The sequence below is a fragment of the Symphalangus syndactylus genome, chromosome 2, assembly GCF_028878055.3.
Source record: "Symphalangus syndactylus isolate Jambi chromosome 2, NHGRI_mSymSyn1-v2.1_pri, whole genome shotgun sequence".
Classification (NCBI taxonomy): Eukaryota; Metazoa; Chordata; class Mammalia; order Primates; family Hylobatidae; genus Symphalangus; species Symphalangus syndactylus.
In genome coordinates, this window is record NC_072424.2 from 104,101,524 (window position 1) to 104,121,143 (window position 19,620).

The 19,620-nt window shown below is 35.9% G+C and overlaps 1 protein-coding gene across 5 annotated transcripts in view; it reads left to right on the forward strand.

Moving 5' to 3' along the window:
- Nucleotides 1-434: 434 nt before the first annotated feature.
- The window catches only part of CENPW (centromere protein W), a 155,213-nt gene continuing 136,027 nt past the window's right edge, over nucleotides 435-19,620 (forward strand). The window contains exons 1-3 of one of the 5 annotated variants that reach the window (XM_055263401.2): nucleotides 435-823; nucleotides 7,273-7,346; nucleotides 10,587-10,732. In XM_055263401.2, the coding sequence (XP_055119376.1) occupies nucleotides 698-823; nucleotides 7,273-7,346; nucleotides 10,587-10,590 (204 nt within the window). In that variant the 5' untranslated portion in view covers nucleotides 435-697 and the 3' untranslated portion in view covers nucleotides 10,591-10,732. Of the gene's footprint in view, nucleotides 869-7,232; nucleotides 9,193-10,586; nucleotides 10,733-19,620 lie in introns of those variants that run through there. The other 4 variants (XM_055263395.2, XM_055263390.2, XR_008654214.2 and 1 more) reach the window with 4 other exon arrangements.

Sequence of the window (19,620 nt, forward strand, 5' to 3'; positions counted from 1 at the left end):
AATAACAAAAAGTTCAATGAGTTAGCATGAAACTACACCTGAAAGTTGTTGCAAGGTTAAGTGAGAGGAACCTTAAAATTAAAGGGAGCAGCATTTGTAAAGAAAAGCTAGAATCATGAAAAGACCTAAGGTAAGATCAAATGAAATTATGTAGAAGTGTAAAATTCTTAACTGTTAGTATCTGAAAATCATGCATTCCTTGCTAGGAAGGCATGGCATTGGTGCTTTAGGAATCCTGATAAAACATCACAAACTTCTGTTCATCGGTATTAGGGACAGTATAGAGTGAGTGCTTGAAGAACTGCCTTGGCTTACCAATCTATCTCTCCACGACTTCCAATCATCTCTAGGGAACCCAGCAGAAACACTTCCACAGAGCGAAAGTTATAATACAGAAAGTGATGAAAGGAGGACGCAGGCTCTTAATGACGTCAGGTATTCCCGGGACCCGCCCACTGTGGGCGTTTTCCACCTACAGCCAGGCGCCTCCGGGGGTGGGGCTTGCTCAGGGTTGACGTCACTACTGAGCGCCGGGCGCTTTCCGTTGGCGGCGAATTCGAACATTCGGACCGGGGTTTCTCTGCCTGAAGAAGCGTCAGAGCGACCGAATTGTTTTCGCTGGCCCAGTGTCCCCGAAGCTTGTGTGCGATACAGAGAGCACCTCGGAAGCTGAGGCAGCTAGTACTTGACAGAGAGGATGGCGCTGTCGACCATAGTCTCCCAGAGGAAGCAGATAAAGCGGAAGGCTCCCCGTGGCTTTCTAAAGCGAGTCTTCAAGCGACAGAAGCCTCAACTTCGTCTGGAGAAAAGTGGTGACTTACTGGTGAGATTCCATCCCTTCTCGGGCTGGGAATGGGGCAAGGGAGAGGTAAGGGCAATAACCTTAAGTCTTTGTTTTTCCGCCCCGAGCCAATTTATAGCTCTTTCAGGCCCATATTTAAGGCAGTTCCAACAATGACAGGGTACGTATGCCCCACCCTGGCACGTCAGTTCATATTCCTGGCGCTCAGTTGTACCGGGCCGCGCCGAAAAGTAAATATCTGGATCTTTTTAAAGGGAGGCTCTTAGTCACATGAGCTTAACGTACAGTTACTGCTTACAGTTTTAAATATTGCTGTTTAGGAACACAATCTGGCACCGTGATTAACGTACTTGCAAAGGGTATGAAAGACTCACCCTTTAAAAAATAGATTTTGGAATTCAATCTGGGTCATTTTTATTTAGCTATTGTAAAAGGCATTGCTCACATGCCTTTTATAAGGGCCTCCCTTCTTGCCTCCCTCCCTGCCTCCCTGCTTCCCTCCCTCTCTCCTCTTTCCTCCCTTGCCTCCCTCCGTCTCTCCTCTATTTACGCATTTAACCAAACCTATTGCCTTATTTCCTCTAGGTTAGGGTGCTTACTAAAGGACCCTGATGGGAAAGTTTATTTGTAGGAAGAGTCCTCTCAACTGTTAATTCATTTTGCTAGACAAGTAATAAAACACCTAGTCAGTTTTTTTTTTTTTTTTTTTTTTTTTTGAGACGGAGTCTCGCTCTGTCGCCCAGGCTGGAGTGCAGTGGCGCAATCTCGGTTTACTGCAAGCTCCGCCTCCCGGGTTCACGCCATTCTCCTGCCTCAGCCTCTCCGAGTAGCTGGGACTACAGGCGCCCACCACCACGCCCGGCTAATTTTTTTGTATTTTTTAATAGAGACGGGGTTTCACCGTGGTCTCGATCTCCTGACCTCGTGATCCGCCCGCCTCGGCCTCCCAAAGTGCTGGGATTACAAGCGTGAGCCACCGCGCCCGGCCCCTAGTCAGTTTTTAAGCTAGACTACTAAAGCCTGCTTATCTGACTCATAATACCTGAAGCATAATGTTCTCCTAATAAGAAGCCCCAATCAAACCACTGTATAATAATGTTTCTGTCTTGAAATAAATTCAGTTTGTGTGTTGAATACCTGGAACACATATTCCTCTGGCACAATGAACACTGTTTCTCTAGGTTTAAACCACTGGAGGCATGTTCGGTAGCTTGTCCTTGGCTCTTTAAGGAGCCATTATAAATGGACACATAATTTCCAGGAGATCAAGGTACAGAATTGTGGATAATAAGAGCATACTGCATGAATAGTCTTGGGAATGCATCATCTTAGCTGTTCTTAAACGACATTGGTTTTTCTACCTTCTCTTTACTCTTTTGCTTCCTGGAGTTCTCCACTGCCACCCCATCTGTTGCTTCCTTTTTGCTAAACTACTATAGAATTATCGCCCCTTTCCCCTTATTTGGTCTCTGAAGCCAAAACACAACAAAAACACATTTTCCCCCAGAAAAGTATTACTTCTATCTTCTGCCCTTCTTTTTGTTGCTTTCTTAAATCTTGTAAGAAGAGGCAATACAGGCTGTCTTGTGCCCCGACCCCAATTAACTGTCCCATGCTGGTGATAGAGGTGGCACAAATGAACGGAATTAAAATGAAATTCACTTGCAAAACATTTTTACGTAGTATATTGTGGAGCTTTCACTGGGGCTTCTAAATGGAGGGAGAGGAAATGTACCTGATCAAAGATTTCCAAGAGACTACTAGCTGGTGCAAATGGCTCACGCTTGTAATCCCAGCACTTTGGGAGGCCGAGGCGGGCGGATCACGAGGTCAGGAGATCGAGACCATGGTGAAACCCCGTCTCTACTAAAAATACAAAAAATTAGCCGGGCGTGGTGGCGGGCGCCTGTAGTCCCAGCTACTCGGAGAGGCTGAGGCAAGAGAATGGCGTGAACCCGGGAGGCGGAGCTTGCAGTGAGCCGAGATTGCGCCACTGCACTCCAGCCTGGGCGACAGAGCGAGACTCCGTCTCAAAAAAAAAAAAAAGAAATTTCTCAAGTAGTTGGCATCCTCCCACATCTACCCCTTTCTTTCTCCAAAGAACCCATGGACAGAGGGGCTCCATAGTGCGGTGGGATCCAGGTGGCATGGGAAAGTGGGTGAGTTGAAATTTCAAGCGGTTGCATTGATGGGGTATAGAATGTTGTTTTGGTCACTAGCTTTTCCCAGGTAGTATGCTCGTCGTGTTTGGCTTTCATTAAACAGTTCGCCTTCACTGTCTTGAATATGGCATGGATTACCCTGGTTTCTTTATAGCTTTCTGCTCACCTTTGACACTTCATATCTTACCCAGTTCAGTGAGTTAGCAAAAAGTTCAGTGAATTAGCATTAAAATACACCTGAAAGTTATTGCAAGGTTAAGTGAGAGGAACCTTAAAATTAAAGGGTGCGGCATTTGTAAAGAAAAGCTAGAATCATGAAAAGACCTAAGGTAAGATCAAATGAAATTATGTAGAAGTGTAATTCACTTGCATCCCACATCATCCACAAAGTTTTTTATAGTTAAGGCAGTTTGTTTTGATCTGTTCTTTTTTCTAAACTTGGACAGCAGTAAGAGTATACATCGTACAATTGAGCTATTGGGACTCTTAACGCTGTTGTCCAGGAGTTTCATATGTTGATGTCTCCTAGTGTGGTATGCAGCTTCTTGAGGAAAATGAATGTCTTCTTTTCTGTCTCCCATTATCTTTAACACAAAATTAATCTACTTTTGTGCTGCCTTTTGTACATGATATTTCTTCTGCTTGAAGATGTCTTCACTCTGCTTGGCAACCTACAATTTTTTCAAAATCCAGTTCAAATGTTACCTCAGTGATGCTTTCCTTAATGTCCTTAGAAAGGATCAATCTTATCTTCTTCTCCATCATCTATTGTCACACATTTGCCTTTTTCTTTATGGGTTTGATTCTCCCACTAGCCTGGGAACTTGAATTTGGAAATTTTTGTATTCGTGGTGTTTTGCATAATAGCTTCAACATTCTGAGTCTACAGTTAATTTTGGAAATGCATTACAACTATGTGGATTGATGTCATTTCTAGCATTTTATTTATAGTTTCTTGTGTTATTTTATCATTCTTCACTGGCTTTTTGTTATTTTGTTTGTTTTATGCCTTATTTGATTGTTTAGCCCCAGGGATGGTACTAGGGAGAGAGTTAACATCTGTTAAATGTAAAGGAATGCTGTGCAAATATCTGGGTGCTTATAGTTCATATAAAATTCAAAAGTGCTATGACAAAGGGAGGAGGAAGTCAGACTGGCCCAGTCTTTCTGTCAGCTGAGACTGTCAAGAAGTATTTCTTTATAAATTTTCTTTTGATTTATTTTTCAAGCAAGCAGATTTTTAAAAGTAACTTATTGATGGAATAGCTTTCCTTTTTCAAGTTAGAATGCCTAGCTAAATACCCTAAAACTAACTTTTGTTCTCACCATTTTAATATAAGCCTTAGCGCATTGGAGTAGTACCACTCAATTAACTGTTTTATGACATAGATATAGGTTGCTTGAAAACATTTTTGTGAGATTTGAAAAAGTAATACTAATTTGTCTCAGTATCTGTATTAGGGTTCGCTAGAGGGACAGAACTAATAGGATAGATGCATATATGAAGTGGAGTTTATTAAGGAGTATTGACTCACACAGTCACAAGGTGAAGTCCCACAATAGGCCATCTGCAAGCTGAGGAGCAAGGAAGCCAGTCCCAGTCCCAGTCCCAAAACCTCAAAAGTCGGGAAGCCAACAATGCAGCCTTCAGTCTGTGGCCGAAGGCCCTAGGGCCACTGGCAAATTAGTGGCATAAGTCCAAGAGTCCAAAAGCTGAAGAACTTGGAGTCTGATGTTCAAAGGCAGGAAGCATCCAGCACGGGAGAAAGATGAAGGCTGGAAGACTCAGCAAGTCAAGTACTTTCACATTCTTCTGCCTGCTTTATTCTAGCCATGCTGGCAGCTGATTAGATGGTGCCCACCCAGATTAAGGGTGGGTCTGCCCAGTCCACTGACTCCAATATTATTTTCCTTTGGCAACACCGCCTACACACACACTCAGGAACAATACTTTTCATCCTTCAGTCAAGTTGACACTCAGTACTAACCATCACAGTATCCATGGCTCATGACCACGAAGAGGAAAGGGTATTCCATCTAGGTTAATGAATTAAGTCTTAAGACAGTGTGGTTTAATTGGGTCTGATTTTTAAAAAAATCAAAAAATTGGGGAGATGTAGTGGGGTCTTCATGCAATAATAATTATTAGCTGCCTATGATGTATTAAGCAATGTGTTAAGGGACACTGGGATACAGTGTTGAAAACACTAGGCATAATTCATGTCCTTAGAGTACATTGAGGAAGACAGCTAAGTGAGAAATTACAGCATGATGTAGTCTATGCAGTGATAGGAAGTTCAGACTGCTGTGGATCAATATAACCTTACATATTGGGGGAAGTTGGGCTTTACAGAGAAGTCTATAAACAAGTAGGATGCCTAGAGGCAAGGTTGCATTTGAATTCCCAAAGAAATTCAAAAGGCCTAGTGTAGAACTGGAAGCTTAGAACAATGAGAGGTGAAACTAGAACCCCCGTCAAGTGGGATTTAGTGTTAAGGAATTTGGAATTTTTCCTGAGGGTATCTGGAAGCTATTTACCTTTAGAAGTAGAAAGAATAGATTAACAAATGAAATTGTGCCATATTATGGGGTGTTTTTGCTACCAAAATAAATGGGCTATCAGTGAAAGTTTAAAAAATAATTGGCACAGTATAATGTAAATAATTGGAATTGAGATGCTTTACCTCAGAGTTCTTGTGAGAATCAACGAAGATAGTGCATCAAAAATGTACCAAGAGACTATCCACCTTTCATAGATTGTTCATCTTGTTTAAATTCCCAAACCTCTGTTTTCTCCACATATCACTAGAACATTATTAAACACCTATATAACAATCTATTAAACATTTCTGCATTATATAAAGCATTAAAACACTACATTAGTAGTTATTTAACATTTAGTGAACTGTGGGAGAGTGTGCAGTACACAAGATAGTGAATGTTAAGTATTGTGTATAAATTATTCTTCTAACTGCAAAGATCACTTGCCACCATGTAAATAACTAAATAAATCATGTTAAAGACACCATATAATTGGATCTAAGTTGGTAGTGCCCTCAGGTACCTGGCAGAAGCAAAGGATGGGAAAGATATGTGCAATAATATAAATAAGAGTACTACATAGGATTCTAGAGTGGAGATTGAGATATGACTTTAGCTCACTTCACATTTTCTTCTGCTTGGATTACATGTAGTTTAACTTTTTTCCAAGGAATGTTCTTGTAGATTAGGACTTTTGTTGCTTTGGATGGTGATTTTGAGTAAAATACTTAACAAAATGTTATTTTATATGACATATCAGAGTTTGTTTATACATATATGTAATCAGATAATGTTGATATATATATTATCTGAAGATGAGTACATATGTTTTGCTTATATGTAGAGCTTGTTTCTGTAAAAATGTACAAGAAGGTGTCAGCTATGGTTGACTGGGGGATGAGACGGGGAATATACTTATTTTTGATAGTTTACTACCCTTTTGTAAACTTTGTTGTTTTATATTCTTATTTTAAAATAATTATAGACTCAAAAGAAGGTGCAAAAATAGTACAGTTTCCATGTATCCTTTACCCAGCTTTCCACAATGCTGATATCTTACATAACTATAGTTTTTTTATAGACTTAAAAATTTTTCAGTCTGCTTATATTACCTATTTTAAATAATTTTTTAAAAAGAGGCTTGAAGATTATTAATAGTAAGTATGGTTATTTTATGATAGTTGTTGGATGACAAATAACCTGACCTTTGTACATACATTTTTCAATTTAGCAAACTTAAACAATTTCAACTATTAACGTTTTTTAATAAATATTTCAAATTAAATATATCTGTTTAAAAATCTTTGACCTCAGATTGTAGAATAATAGCCTAAAATGTAGTTGTTGATATGTTTTGATTTAAAATTTTCTGGAAATTTTAAATTATGTTATAAATTTAAATCCATTTGGAATTAGAAGCAGGAATATTTGTTACTAAGTGAATCTTACATATGTTTTGATATATAATGATGCTTTACAAAATGGCCTTTGGTCTAGCCTTGCATAGCTTGTTTTACGTATCGCAATGACAAAGCCACTTTGCAGGGAATCTAAGATCGACTTATATTAGACTGAATTCTGTGTAATTTTAAATAGAAGAGTTAATTTACTTAATCACAATGGTAAATAGTACAACAATACATTTTGAGATAATTAATTTTTAAAAATATTATTTCAGTGCATCAGTATTTGAGCTTAAAAATCCACTTGGATTTTCTGTTTTAAAGGTCCATCTGAACTGTTTACTGTTTGTTCATCGATTAGCAGAAGAGTCCAGGACAAACGCTTGTGAGAGTAAATGTGGAGTCATTAACAAGGAGCATGTACTGGCCGCAGCAAAGGTAAAATCCAAATTTCTTTTCTCGAGCAAGAATTAAACTTCAAAAATACCACTCGGTTCATCACCTCTCCCTGATTTGTATACCTTACTCAGCTTTGTTGATTGAGTTGATATTTGGCCTTTTATGAGTTAATGATTTTAATTAAGGAGTTAGATTTCCTCCGTATGTGTATTATTGATTTCCAATGGTAATATTAATGGCTACTGCTTTAGAGGAAACATTCATGTTCCTACAGTCTGCTAATCTGTAGACTGAGAAGATATATCACCTTGAAATTTATCAAAACTTACTTTCTTCTTGATCTTTTAAAATTATCCTAATTACCTCATTGTATTAGTCCATTTTCACACTGCTATAAAGAAATACCCAAGACTGGGTTATTTATAAAGGAAAGAGAACTCACTCACTATCAGGAGAACAGCATGGGGAAAACCGCCCCTATGATCTAATCACCTCTCTTCCTCCACATGGAGGGATTACAACGTGAGATGAGATTTGGGTGTGGACACAAAGCCAAATCATATCACCAGTTATTTGATTTCTTTTAACTTTGTTTTGGCAGAGGTTGCAGTGTGCCAAGATTGCACCATTGCACTCTAGCCTGGGCAACAAGAGCGAAACTCCATCTCAAAAAAAAGAAAAAAAATCTCTTATATAAGTAGAGATGATTGCTTTTTACTGTTATTTTTATATAATGTTAAGAATATGTTGCCTACATACCATTCAGGACATAGGCGCGGGCAAGGACTTCATGTCTAAAACACCAAAAGCAATGGCAACAAAAGCCAAAATTGACAAATGGGATCTAATTAAACTAAAGAGCTTCTGCACAGCAAAAGAAACTACCATCAGAGTGAACAGGCAACCTACAGAATGGGAGAAAATTTTTGCAACCTACTCATCTGACAAAGGGCTAATATCCAGAATCTACCATGAACTCAAACAAATTTACAAGAAAAAAACCAAGAACCCCATCAAAAAGTGGGCAAAGGACATGAACAAACACTTCTCAAAAGAAGACATTTATGCAGCCAAAAAACACATGAAAAAATGCTCATCATCACTGGCCATCAGAGAAATGCAAATCAAAACCACAGTGAGATACCATCTCACACCAGTTACAATGGCCATCATTAAAAAATCAGGAAACAACAGGTGCTGGAGAGGATGTGGAGAAATAGGAACACTTTTACACTGTTGTTGGGACTGTAAACTAGTTCAACCATTGTGGAAGTCAGTGTGGCGATTCCTCAGGGATCTAGAACTAGAAATACCATTTGACCCAGCCATCCCATTACTGGGTATATACCCAAAGGACTATAAATCATGCTGCTATAAAGACACATGCACACGTATGTTTATTGCGGCACTATTCACAATAGCAAAGAGTTGGAACCAACCCAAATGTCCAACAACGATAGACTGGATTAAGAAAATGTGGCACATATACACCATGGAATACTATGCAGCCATAAAAAATGATGAGTTCATGTCCTTTGTAGGGACATGGATGAAACTGGAAAACATCATTCTCAGTAAATTACCGCAAGGACAAAAAACCAAACGCTGCATGTTCTCACTCATAGGTGGGAATTGGACAATGAGAACTCATGGACACAGGAAGGGGAACATCACACTCCAGGGACTGTTGTGGGGTTGGGGGAGGGGAGAGGGACAGCATTAGGAGATATACCTTATGCTAAATGACGAGTTAATGGGTGCAGCAAAACAACATGGCACATGGATACATATGTAACAAACCTGCACATTGTGCACATGTACCCTAAAACCTAAAGTATAATAATAATAATAAAAAAAAGAATATGTTGCCTATGGCGCAATTTTCCAGATATGTTCCTGAAAATGTTATTTCCAAATGATGTTAATCAAGACCCTACCTCAGACGCTTCTGTTGTCAAATAAGTGTAGATAACCTAGCATACTATACTTCCTTGATTAGTCACAGTATTATTGTAGAACTCGTTTCTGTAAGGATATGTAAGAAACTGGCAACCACAGTTGACTGGGGATGATAGAGGAGAGAAACTTGTTTTTGACAGTCTACCTCTTTGTAGACGTTTTTGTTTTAGATTTATTTTGAAATAAGGTACAAAAAATAGTTTAGAGTTCCTATGTACCCTGTATCCAGTTTCTCATAATCCTAATGTCTTAAATAACTATAGTTATGTAAAGTTATGAAAGGCTATGAGAGAAATATAGCAATAAGGAAACTTGTTGAACTCCATTTAGTATTTTGTAAGTTTGAGTACATAATATACTCAGCGTTTTGTAAATTCATTTGAGTATTCAAACTTTCTTTTGAAGTACCCATGATATTATCTTGTAGAACAGAGAAGTACTAGTCTAGATACAGATTTATTTGATGGTCTTGTGGAAGCCTAGAAATGTGCATGTCTTGGCATTTTCTAGGGGCTTTAAATTATCTTGCAATTATAAACATTCCAACAAATTTCTACACTGTTAAAGTCAATGTAAATATTTTTCTGTGGGAAAAACAAGGCTTAAGATATTGAAGAATATACATGTATTTTTTACATTAGGATTTGTATTAATAAACTGTAGGTTTACTTAAAATAGTAGATGAGTTTTTTTTTTAAAAAAGATATTCTGACTAATACTGTCAGTCTTTTTACAACTAAAAATCTCCTTTTTTTATTTGTGCCTCAGACTATATATTTTGAAAATAATCTACTTAACAAGTTGTTCAGCATAGGATGACCAGTTTTAGTCTCAAATGATTATAATTCTAGTCCAACTATAAGAAAATGTTGCAGTGGATTTGTCCTACTTTATAGTTGTGAAATGTCTGATTTATAATAGACTCTTTGAGTCTATTATAATATAGACACAAGAATATTGTTTAACTCTTTAATTGGAATTGTTTAACTCCTAATTTAGATAACTAAATTGTCTAAAAATTTCAAATTCGAAACCATTAATCTGGACACTTTTGGTTTACAATTGAATAAATTAACATCTAGAGGTAACTAATAAAGCCAGGTTTTTAGAATCTAGGCGTGTTTCATATTTATTGAGATAAGACTGTTTTTAGAGAAATCTAAGACTGTAAGACAAAAGATTCCCTAATCACCTTCCAAATTGGGTTTTATAAATTCAGTCTTGCATAGTATTCACCCAGGAGTATTTAACTTTTTGTTAAGGAATGATGTTTTATTTTTCATAGATATAATATGAATCTTATTTTTTTCCCTCTTACAGGTAATTCTAAAGAAGAGCAGAGGTTAGAAGTCAAAGAACATATTCTTGAAAGTTATTATGATGCATTCTTTTGGGTGGTAACAGATCATAAAGACATTTTTTACACATCAATTAATATGGGATTATTAAATATTGGCTATAAGTGATGTGTGTGTTTGTATTTTTTTTCTGGCATGAAATATCTCAAGTAAATGCATAGGACTATTTAACCCTTTTATGGGAATTACTATTATTTTTATTTTAAATGTCCTCTAGTTCAGTTTGCTTTTGTTTTGTTGCTATTGCAAATATTTTATGTATCAAAAGTGAAATCTTACTATATTAAATACTTTGAAAACGTACTTCTTAGAATTAAGTTTATATATATTTAGATTTAGCCACAGTTAACTATGGAATTTAATCTCTGAAGAAAGACAAAGGCAGTCAAATCTAGGTGCACTTTCAATATTTTAACTTTTAATGTCTTTGCAAAGCAATGCAATCTACTTTTACATTATGCCAGTAGTAATGTTATAATTTCTCAACTGGACAATTATAAACATCAGGTAGGTTTTTCAAAACTTATCTCCCTCCCAAAACCAAAATAATGGAAATTTGGAGCAGATGACTTATTTTCTTTAAGTGTCATGGATTTAATAGATAATTTTTCCCCCTAAATAAGATAATTTAGAAGTTTATTATGTATCATCAAATAGTTGTTACTTTTAATTTTTTATTTAGAAATAATTATAGATTTCAACATGTAGTTGCAAAGATAGTACAGAGAAGTCCCATGTACAGTACACCCAGTTCCCCCAGTGGTTACATCTTACATAACTGTAGTATAATATCAAATCCAGGAATTTCATATAGGTACAGCGTACATGTTCTATTGCCAGTTTATGGTGTAGATTTGTTTAACGATTACTGTAATTAGAAATGTTTCATTGCCAAAAAAGTCTCCTTGTGCTATCCTTTTACAATTAGACCTTGTTTAAAATGTGTCCTACCCTAGCACCATTCCTAAACCCTGGCAACCGTGAACTATTCTCTGTCTATAGTCTATACTTTTGTCATTTTGAGAATGTCATATGAATGGAATCATACAAGAGGTAACCTTTGGGCATTGGATTTTTTTCACTCAGTATATTGTCCTTGAGATCCATTTAAGTTGTTACATGTATCAGTAGTTTGTTCCATTTTATTACTGAGTAGTATTCTGTAGTATATAAGTACCACAGTTTGTATAACTATTCACTTAAATTGAGGGGCTTTTGGTTACTTACAGTTTTGGTTATTACAAATAAAATCGCTGTGAAGGGTAATCTGCAGGATTTTATATGGACATAAATTTTAATTTCCCTGGGAGAAATGCCTGGGAGTTTTATTCTGAGTTAAGTATAGGCCTAATTTTTATTTATTTTTTTTAAAGACTGGATCTTGCTGTGTCAATCTGGAGTGCAGTGGTGTGATCATAGCTCATTGCAGCCTCAAACTCCTGGGCTAAAGTTATCCTCCTTTAGCCTCGTGAGTAGCCTCCTCCTTGCACCTGGGATCACAGGTGCAAGCTGCTGTGCTCAGTTGGCTCAGGTTTAATTTTTTAAAAAGAAATGGCCAAATGATTTTCCAGGGTGGCTGTACCATTTTACATTTCCATTAGCAGTGTATGAGAAATCCGCTTTCTTAATATTCTCACAAATATTTGGTAATGTTACTATTTTTCAGTTTAGCTGTTCTGACAAGAATATGCAGCATTGTGGTTTTAATTTGCATTTTCCTGATGACTAATGTCTTAAGTTTAGGCTGGTATAATGAAATACCGTGCACTGGATAGCTTATAGATAACATCAATTTTTTTCTCACCGTTTTGGTGGGCGGAAGGTCTGAGATCATGGTGCCAGCATGGTCAGGTTCTGGTGAGGGTCCTCTTCTGAGTTGCAGACTGCTAACTTCTCATTCTATCCTCACATGGAGGAAAGAAGGCCAGAAGAGCTCTCTGCCTCCTTTTAAAGGACATTAATCTCATTTATGATGACTTCATTCTCATGATCTAATTACCTCCCAAAGGTCGTTCCTCCTAATACCATCACACCAGTGATTAGATTTCAGCGTAAGAATTTTGGAGGACACAAACATTTAGTCCATAATACCTGATGATGAACATATTTTCATGTGCTTATTTGCCATCTGTATATTGACTTAAACATTTTTATACTTTAATGACATCTAAGGGAAAGAATACCTGTGTGGTCATTCTTGAACAGAAAGCCTCATGGATTCATAGGTCAGCATAATATAGTAATATATATAATATATGTTACCAAGTTAGTAATTTTTTAAAGCATTAATGTGAAAAAATTTAAATCTTATTTGTAATGTAAGTATACATGTTTAACATAAAGTTATATTCTGAACAAAAATAGTTATAAATAGGACTTCTCAAGAGAATGTAAATTTGAAAAAAACAACAACTAGAATATGTAGTTAATGCTGAATAGTTCTGTAAATGTAATTAATATCAAAATGTTATTTTTCCTTCAAGAGCTGGACTAGGGAATTTTGGTTTTAAGACAGAACTAATGTGCTCAGAGGTAATGTCTTTTTTTTTTTTAATGATGTTTTCCCCATATTTTCTATCTCTTATATAGTGATAGTTAATCCCACCACCTTGTCCCTGAAACAGGCAAGGTGGAGGAGAAAGTGTGTGTGTGTGTGTGTGTGTGTGTGTGTGTGTGTGTGTGTGTGTGTGTGTGTGTGTATGTAAGTGGAGTAGGATGAGGGAAGTTGGTAGAGTCAGTAGAAGTAGGTGATGGTATCCGTGTGATACCACACAGCCAAAAGCCTCCTTTTGGGTGACTTTTGTGATACTTGTGTGATACCCAAAAGCCTCCTTTTGGGAGGCTTTCTTGTAGGTAGGAATTTTGCTGTTTTGGTAAACAATTGTAACTCCAGCATCTTCATGTTGGGGAGTTAGAGACTGAACTAAACCAAAGTCAAAATGAGGATAGTAATAGTGATATGATAAACGTATTGGCTTGTTTTCTGTGTCGTCTGGGGTGTTTATATGCCACATACTTCCCTACCTGAGTTAGAAAAGAAAGAGAATCTAGAATGTGGAGTTTATTAGAGGTGGGGAAAGATGTGTTTATTAGATTAACTGCATTTTTTTCTGGATGTTGAAGAGAGTCAGTGAGACCTTGAACAAGTAATTTAACTGGAGCCTTAGTTTCCCCTTGTGTACATTTAGTAACCACTGTTTTTGGCCACATATTTTCCTTTTTGGGAAAATCAGGATGACTTCAGTTTTGGCTTCATGGTTATGAGTAGTCTATATCTCAACTGTGGGTTTCATTTTTTTTTTCTTTAAAATCCTCAACCTCATTTTAGGTCTCGATTGATGAACATGAGATGGGTATGAGACCTTAAGATGGATATTTAGTTCTTCCTCCTCAGTATTTTAATCTTGACAATCAATATAGGACCTTGTGGCTGTAGATAAGTTTAATAACAGTATACTCCCTAGATCAGTGGTTTTCAAGCTTTACTAAGCTTCAAAATCACCTGGAAGATTTGTTAAAATAAAGATTGCTCATGGGGATTCTGATTCTATTTAGGTGGGAGCTGAGAATCCGTATTTCTAGCAGGTAGCCAGGTGATGCTAGTGTTGCCATCCAGGGGCCATGCTTCTGAGAACAACTGCTCTAGATCACAGGTTGGCAATATTTTTGTAAATAAAGCTTTATTGGAACACAGGCACACATGTGCTGCTTATCTGTGGCTGTTTTCATACTACAACTTAGGGTAGTGTTGAGTTGTTGCAGCAAATACTGTGTGTCCTGCAAGCCAAGTTACTTAGTATCTGACCCTTTATAGAAGAAGTTTGCTGACCCCTGTGTTACATAATTCTTTCCCTAACCTCTGTATTTTGCTTTTACTTGAGTTGCCAAAATGGCAAAAGAGGGATTGATACTCTAGAGGCTACTTTTTATTTATATTAGCTACACTGAAGTATGACACTTCTGATTGGATTTAGTGAGGGATAGAGTTTTGAGATACTCCAGTTATCACCAGTAAAACAACTATTTACATTGTTTTCTTGAGATATTATCATCTCTAATCCATGTTGCTTGTATTTCCTTTTTGAAGGAATCTACCTTACTGAGACTTGGCATTTCCTGTTTCCAAGTAGCTATAAGAGTTTTGTTTGGTTAGCATTTGTATGATATATATCTTCCATCATGATGCTTACAAACATCCTGCATTCTTTAAAGTGTTTCTCATATTCAGTGTATGTTGGGTTTTGTGTTTTCATCTTATCTAGTAGTCTTAGTAATTGGAATTTGCAGTCTATTTACATTTAATGTAATTACTGCTACATTTGGTTTCTATGATACATTTTACTATTTGCTGGTGTATGTGACCCAGCACCTTTTTCTTTTTGCTTTTATTTTCTTTTGAATTAACCTTTATGATTCATTTTATTCTTTATTACTCTAGTTATACATTCTTATACTAGGAATTATAACATCGACTTGTTATATCCTCTATCAATCTGCTATTTATATAAACTTTTACTAAAGATTATAATCTGCACTGTTGACTATTTCTAGAACCTTAGAAGGCTTTAATGCCATTTACTTGCTGCCTTTTGATTATTTGAATTTTACATGTGTTAAACCAACCATATAGACACAAATGTAGTATTACTAGTATGACTTGATACTGTCACCACTAAGTGAATATTTATATTATCACATTTACCATTTTCTTTGCTGATCATTTCTTTAACAATTTTATATTTCCCTATGGGATCTATTTTTTTTTTTCTTTTTTTTTTTTTTTTTTACAACCCGAAGAACTCTCTTTACTATTTTCCTGTAGTAACTGTTTCTTGGTAGTACATTTCCTGTTTTTTTTTCTGATAAAATATTTCACTTTAAACTTGAAAGATATTTTCATTAGATATGAAAGTCTAGATTGCCTATTACAGCAAATAATGTTAAAATGTCATGTGTTCAGGCTTCTCTCATTTTTTTTAGAAGTAAGGCTTATAGAGGGTAATATGTCTTTTTAAAAAAAATCTGTTGCTAAAGGTTTTTCTTTCTGGTTTCCAGCAATCTTACTATGATTCATTTTCCTAGGATTTGTCTTTTTTGTTGTTGTTTCCCTTTTTATTCTGCTTGGGGTTCCTGCCTGAACTTTCGGATACCATAGGATGGTGTTTTTCTTCAGTTTGGGAGATTCTTGGCCATTATCTTTTCTTATTGCTTCTGCCCCATTTTCTCTCTCCTGTTCGAGATTCTAATTATGTATTATTCTTAGATGTTTGATTATGTCCCACATTATCTCTTACACTCTTCCATTTTTCCCATTGAATTTTTTCTCTGTCTTTTAGTTTGGATATTTCTGTTGACTTGTCTTTTGTTTCACTGATTTTGTCATCTGTTTCATCTGCTCTCAAACATCTAATGGGTTCTACATTTCAGATCATGTGTATGTGTATTTTTTTCCTTGCATGCCTACATTTGATTATTTAAAGATTTTTATTAATATTCTCTGAGGAAATTCTTAATTGTTTTATCTATCTTTTTCTTGTTTCTTAGACATATTAATTATATTTATTTTCACGTAATTATCAACTAATTCCAATATTTGGAGTATCTGTTTTTTTTTTCTTAGTTTTTGATCATGTACTGTCTTGGCATTAGTAATAAATTTTTTATCAAATAATGGGTATTTTGTTAAATAAAAAAAAGATGTTTGCTTCCACAGAGGGATCATTTTTTCCCTACTATGCAGATAGATGGCTAAGCGCCTTAATGTAATTAGTGACTGTACTAATTTCAGGGCTTAGTTGTATTTCTCATGAGACTCACTTGGCCTCTTTCTACCCTTGGCCTTCCAGGTGTTTTAACTGGGAGCTTGCTATGTTTTTTTGCAGCCCTTCTTCTGGCATGTACCGAACACTAATCTTTGACATGTGAGAATGCCAAAATCTCTGCTTTACTCTTCAGAGTCTTTGTATGTAGATATTAGGTTGTTGCAAAAGTAATTGTGATTTTTGCCACTGCAATTACTTTTGTACCAACCTAATATCTACATACAAAAAACTGCAATTACTTTTGCACCCACCTAATAAAAAAAATCTATAAATGTCCTGAAGGAAAAACTGACCTTATAATTAAAAGTGCTAGGTCTCCATAAAAGCTCTATTATAGTAGTGTGGAGTCTCAACCTCCATTTGCCTAGAATTGGTAAATGTCTCCATGGTAAAATCATCAGTAAACATCAGCTCACCTCTTTAAGAGTCTCCTTTTTGGAGTCTTAGTCCCTCCATTTCTCGTCACTGTAGCAGATCTTTGCTCTTCAATTAAATGGTTTCTGTATATTATCTAGCTTTTTTAGTTTTCACTGGGAACACAGATTGGTGGTACATATACTCCAACTAGGGTGACCAACTGTCCTGGTTTGCTCAACTGTTACAATTTAGTACTGAAGGTCCTGCATCTCGGGAAACCCCTCAATCCTAAGCAAACTGGGACAGTTGGTCACTGTATTCACCTAGAAATAAAAGTAAGTTTAATTTAATATGAAACTAATATTCAGAAAGGTACTTTTAATAAAACCCATGTGGAAAAGAATTTTCACATTGAAATTGTGTATTAAATTATTTACTTTAAAACTGTTACTGCCATTTTTTTCATGAATAAAAGTGTTCCAGGAGGCAAATGCAAATAATTACTGTTTAGAAATTGTACCTACTACAGAGTTTAAAAGAACATTTAATTATTATCTTGTTAATCATTCCTAAGCAAAGAATTAGCAAACTCAAATGTTTTGTTTTTGAAGTAGTTTTGAATGTCTTTTTCCTCCTAAAGTTGGAGTTTTTTTTAGTAAAACTTGAATTTTATTTTCCCAGTTTTTAAAGGTATTTTTGACTCTAAAATGTTTGCCTATCAACATCTCAGAAACTTGTGCTGTGTTCAGGCTGGCCAGTTTGTCTCATTTTAAGGCAATGACTCAATGCTCTGAGGGATTCATAACTAATGGGTACCTTAGAAAAGTGGTATAAAGGCACATTTTATGCTCTTGGGGACAGAAAGCTGTATTCCATAACCTGAAGACAGTAATTTGTTTCACTTATAGACACTGTATCTTGTTCTTCTTGTGTTATACTGATATTTTAAGTTTATCCATTAAATAATGCTGCAAAGGTAGATGTGTTTCTTTAAAATATTGTTATAATTTTTTAAAAGGCTACATTGAATATCAGGTATAAGACCCATTTTATTGGCAATTAACTAATCTGTCTTGTGAGAGTACTTGTGCTGTCTTAAATTATATATTAACTTATTTTTAACTTTTAATTTCATATTTCTTTGGTATTTTGCCAATCAGAATGGAAGCTCTTCTAGGACAAGAGCTTCTGATTCTTTAGCATTCAAAGTCCATGTGCAGATGTTTTATTCACAAAATAAGAGCTGGATTTTCAACTAGCAAGGCTTAATAGAGAGGGAGCATCAATTCTTCCAGTTACATGTAGCCAGTAGTAATACATCCATTACTTTACTTAACTGTAAGGATAATAATCCAAGGGAAAGAACATTGCTGCATGTTTTAAGAAATCTGGATGACTGTCTTGATGCTGTCATAAACTACACTTAGGCAAAGTAGGATGTTTCTGTCTATATAAAATTAAGGATTTGAAAGAAATGGTTTCTAACACCTCTTCTAACTCTAAAAATAAAAAGACACTAGTTTTTGAGAAAGCTGACATGGATAATATCCTACTATTTGGATGAATCCAAGCCCTAACTCATGTTATCTTGAGTTTATAAACCACAATGTGATTGTAACACTTCTTTTTGTTTGTTTTTGCATGCTGTGTGATTTTATTTATAAAAATTTCAAGAGTAGGTGAAACTAATAGGTAGAGCTTTAAATCAGGATAAGGTTTTTCTTTGGGAAAGATGGAGAAGGTGATGATTTGAAGGAGATATGGGACAGCAGGATTTGCTATGCTAGTAATATCAAAGATGCCAAAATAAATTTTTGAGACATTTAATCATTCCTAATTAAACCCCTTAATAACCTGAGAATATAATTATGTTTTGTTAACAGTGGCTGAACTAGTTTACATTCCCATCAATTGTGTATAAGCATTTCCTTTTCTTTGCAGCTTTGCCAGCATCTGTTATTTGACTTTTTAATAATAGTTATTCTGATTGGTATGAGATGGCATCTCATTATGGTTTTGATTTGCATTTCTTTGATGATTAGTGACGATGAATACTGTTTCATATGTTCATTGGCCACTTGTATATCTCCTGAGAAGTGTCTGTTCATGTTCTTTGCCCATTTTTTAATGGGGTTATTTGCTTTTTGCTTATTGGTTTAAGTTCTTTATAGAGTCTGGATATTAAACCTTCGTTAGATGTGTAGTTTGCAAATATTTCCTCCCATTTCTCCAGGTTGTCTGTTTACTCTGTTTATAGTTTATTTGCTGTGCAGAAACTTTTTAGTTTTAATTAGGTCGCACTTGTCAATTTTTGTTGTTGTTGCCATTGCTTTTGGGGACTTAGCCCAAAATTCTTTGCCAAGGCCAGTGTTGAGAAGGGTATTTCCTAGGCTGCTTCTATGATTCTTACAGTTTTAGGTGATACATTTAAGTCTTTAGTCCATTTTGCTTAATTTTTTATATGGTGTAGGGGTGCAGTTTAATCTTTCTGCATATGGCTAGCCAGTTATCCCAGCACCATTTATTGAATTGGGGGTGCTTTCTTCATTGCTTTTGTCAGCTTTGTTGAAGAGCAGATGGCTGTAGGCGTGCAGCTTTATTTCTGGGTTTTCTATTCTGTTCCATTGGTCTATGTGTCTGTTATTGTACCATTACCATGCTGTTTTGATTACTGTAGCCTTATAGTATAATTTGGAATCATGTGGTATGATGCTTCCAGCTTTGTTCTTTTTGCTTAGGGTTGCTTTGGCTGTTTGTGTTCTTTTTTGGTTCCATGTGAATTTTTTTTCTAATTCTGTGAAAGATGACATTGTTAGT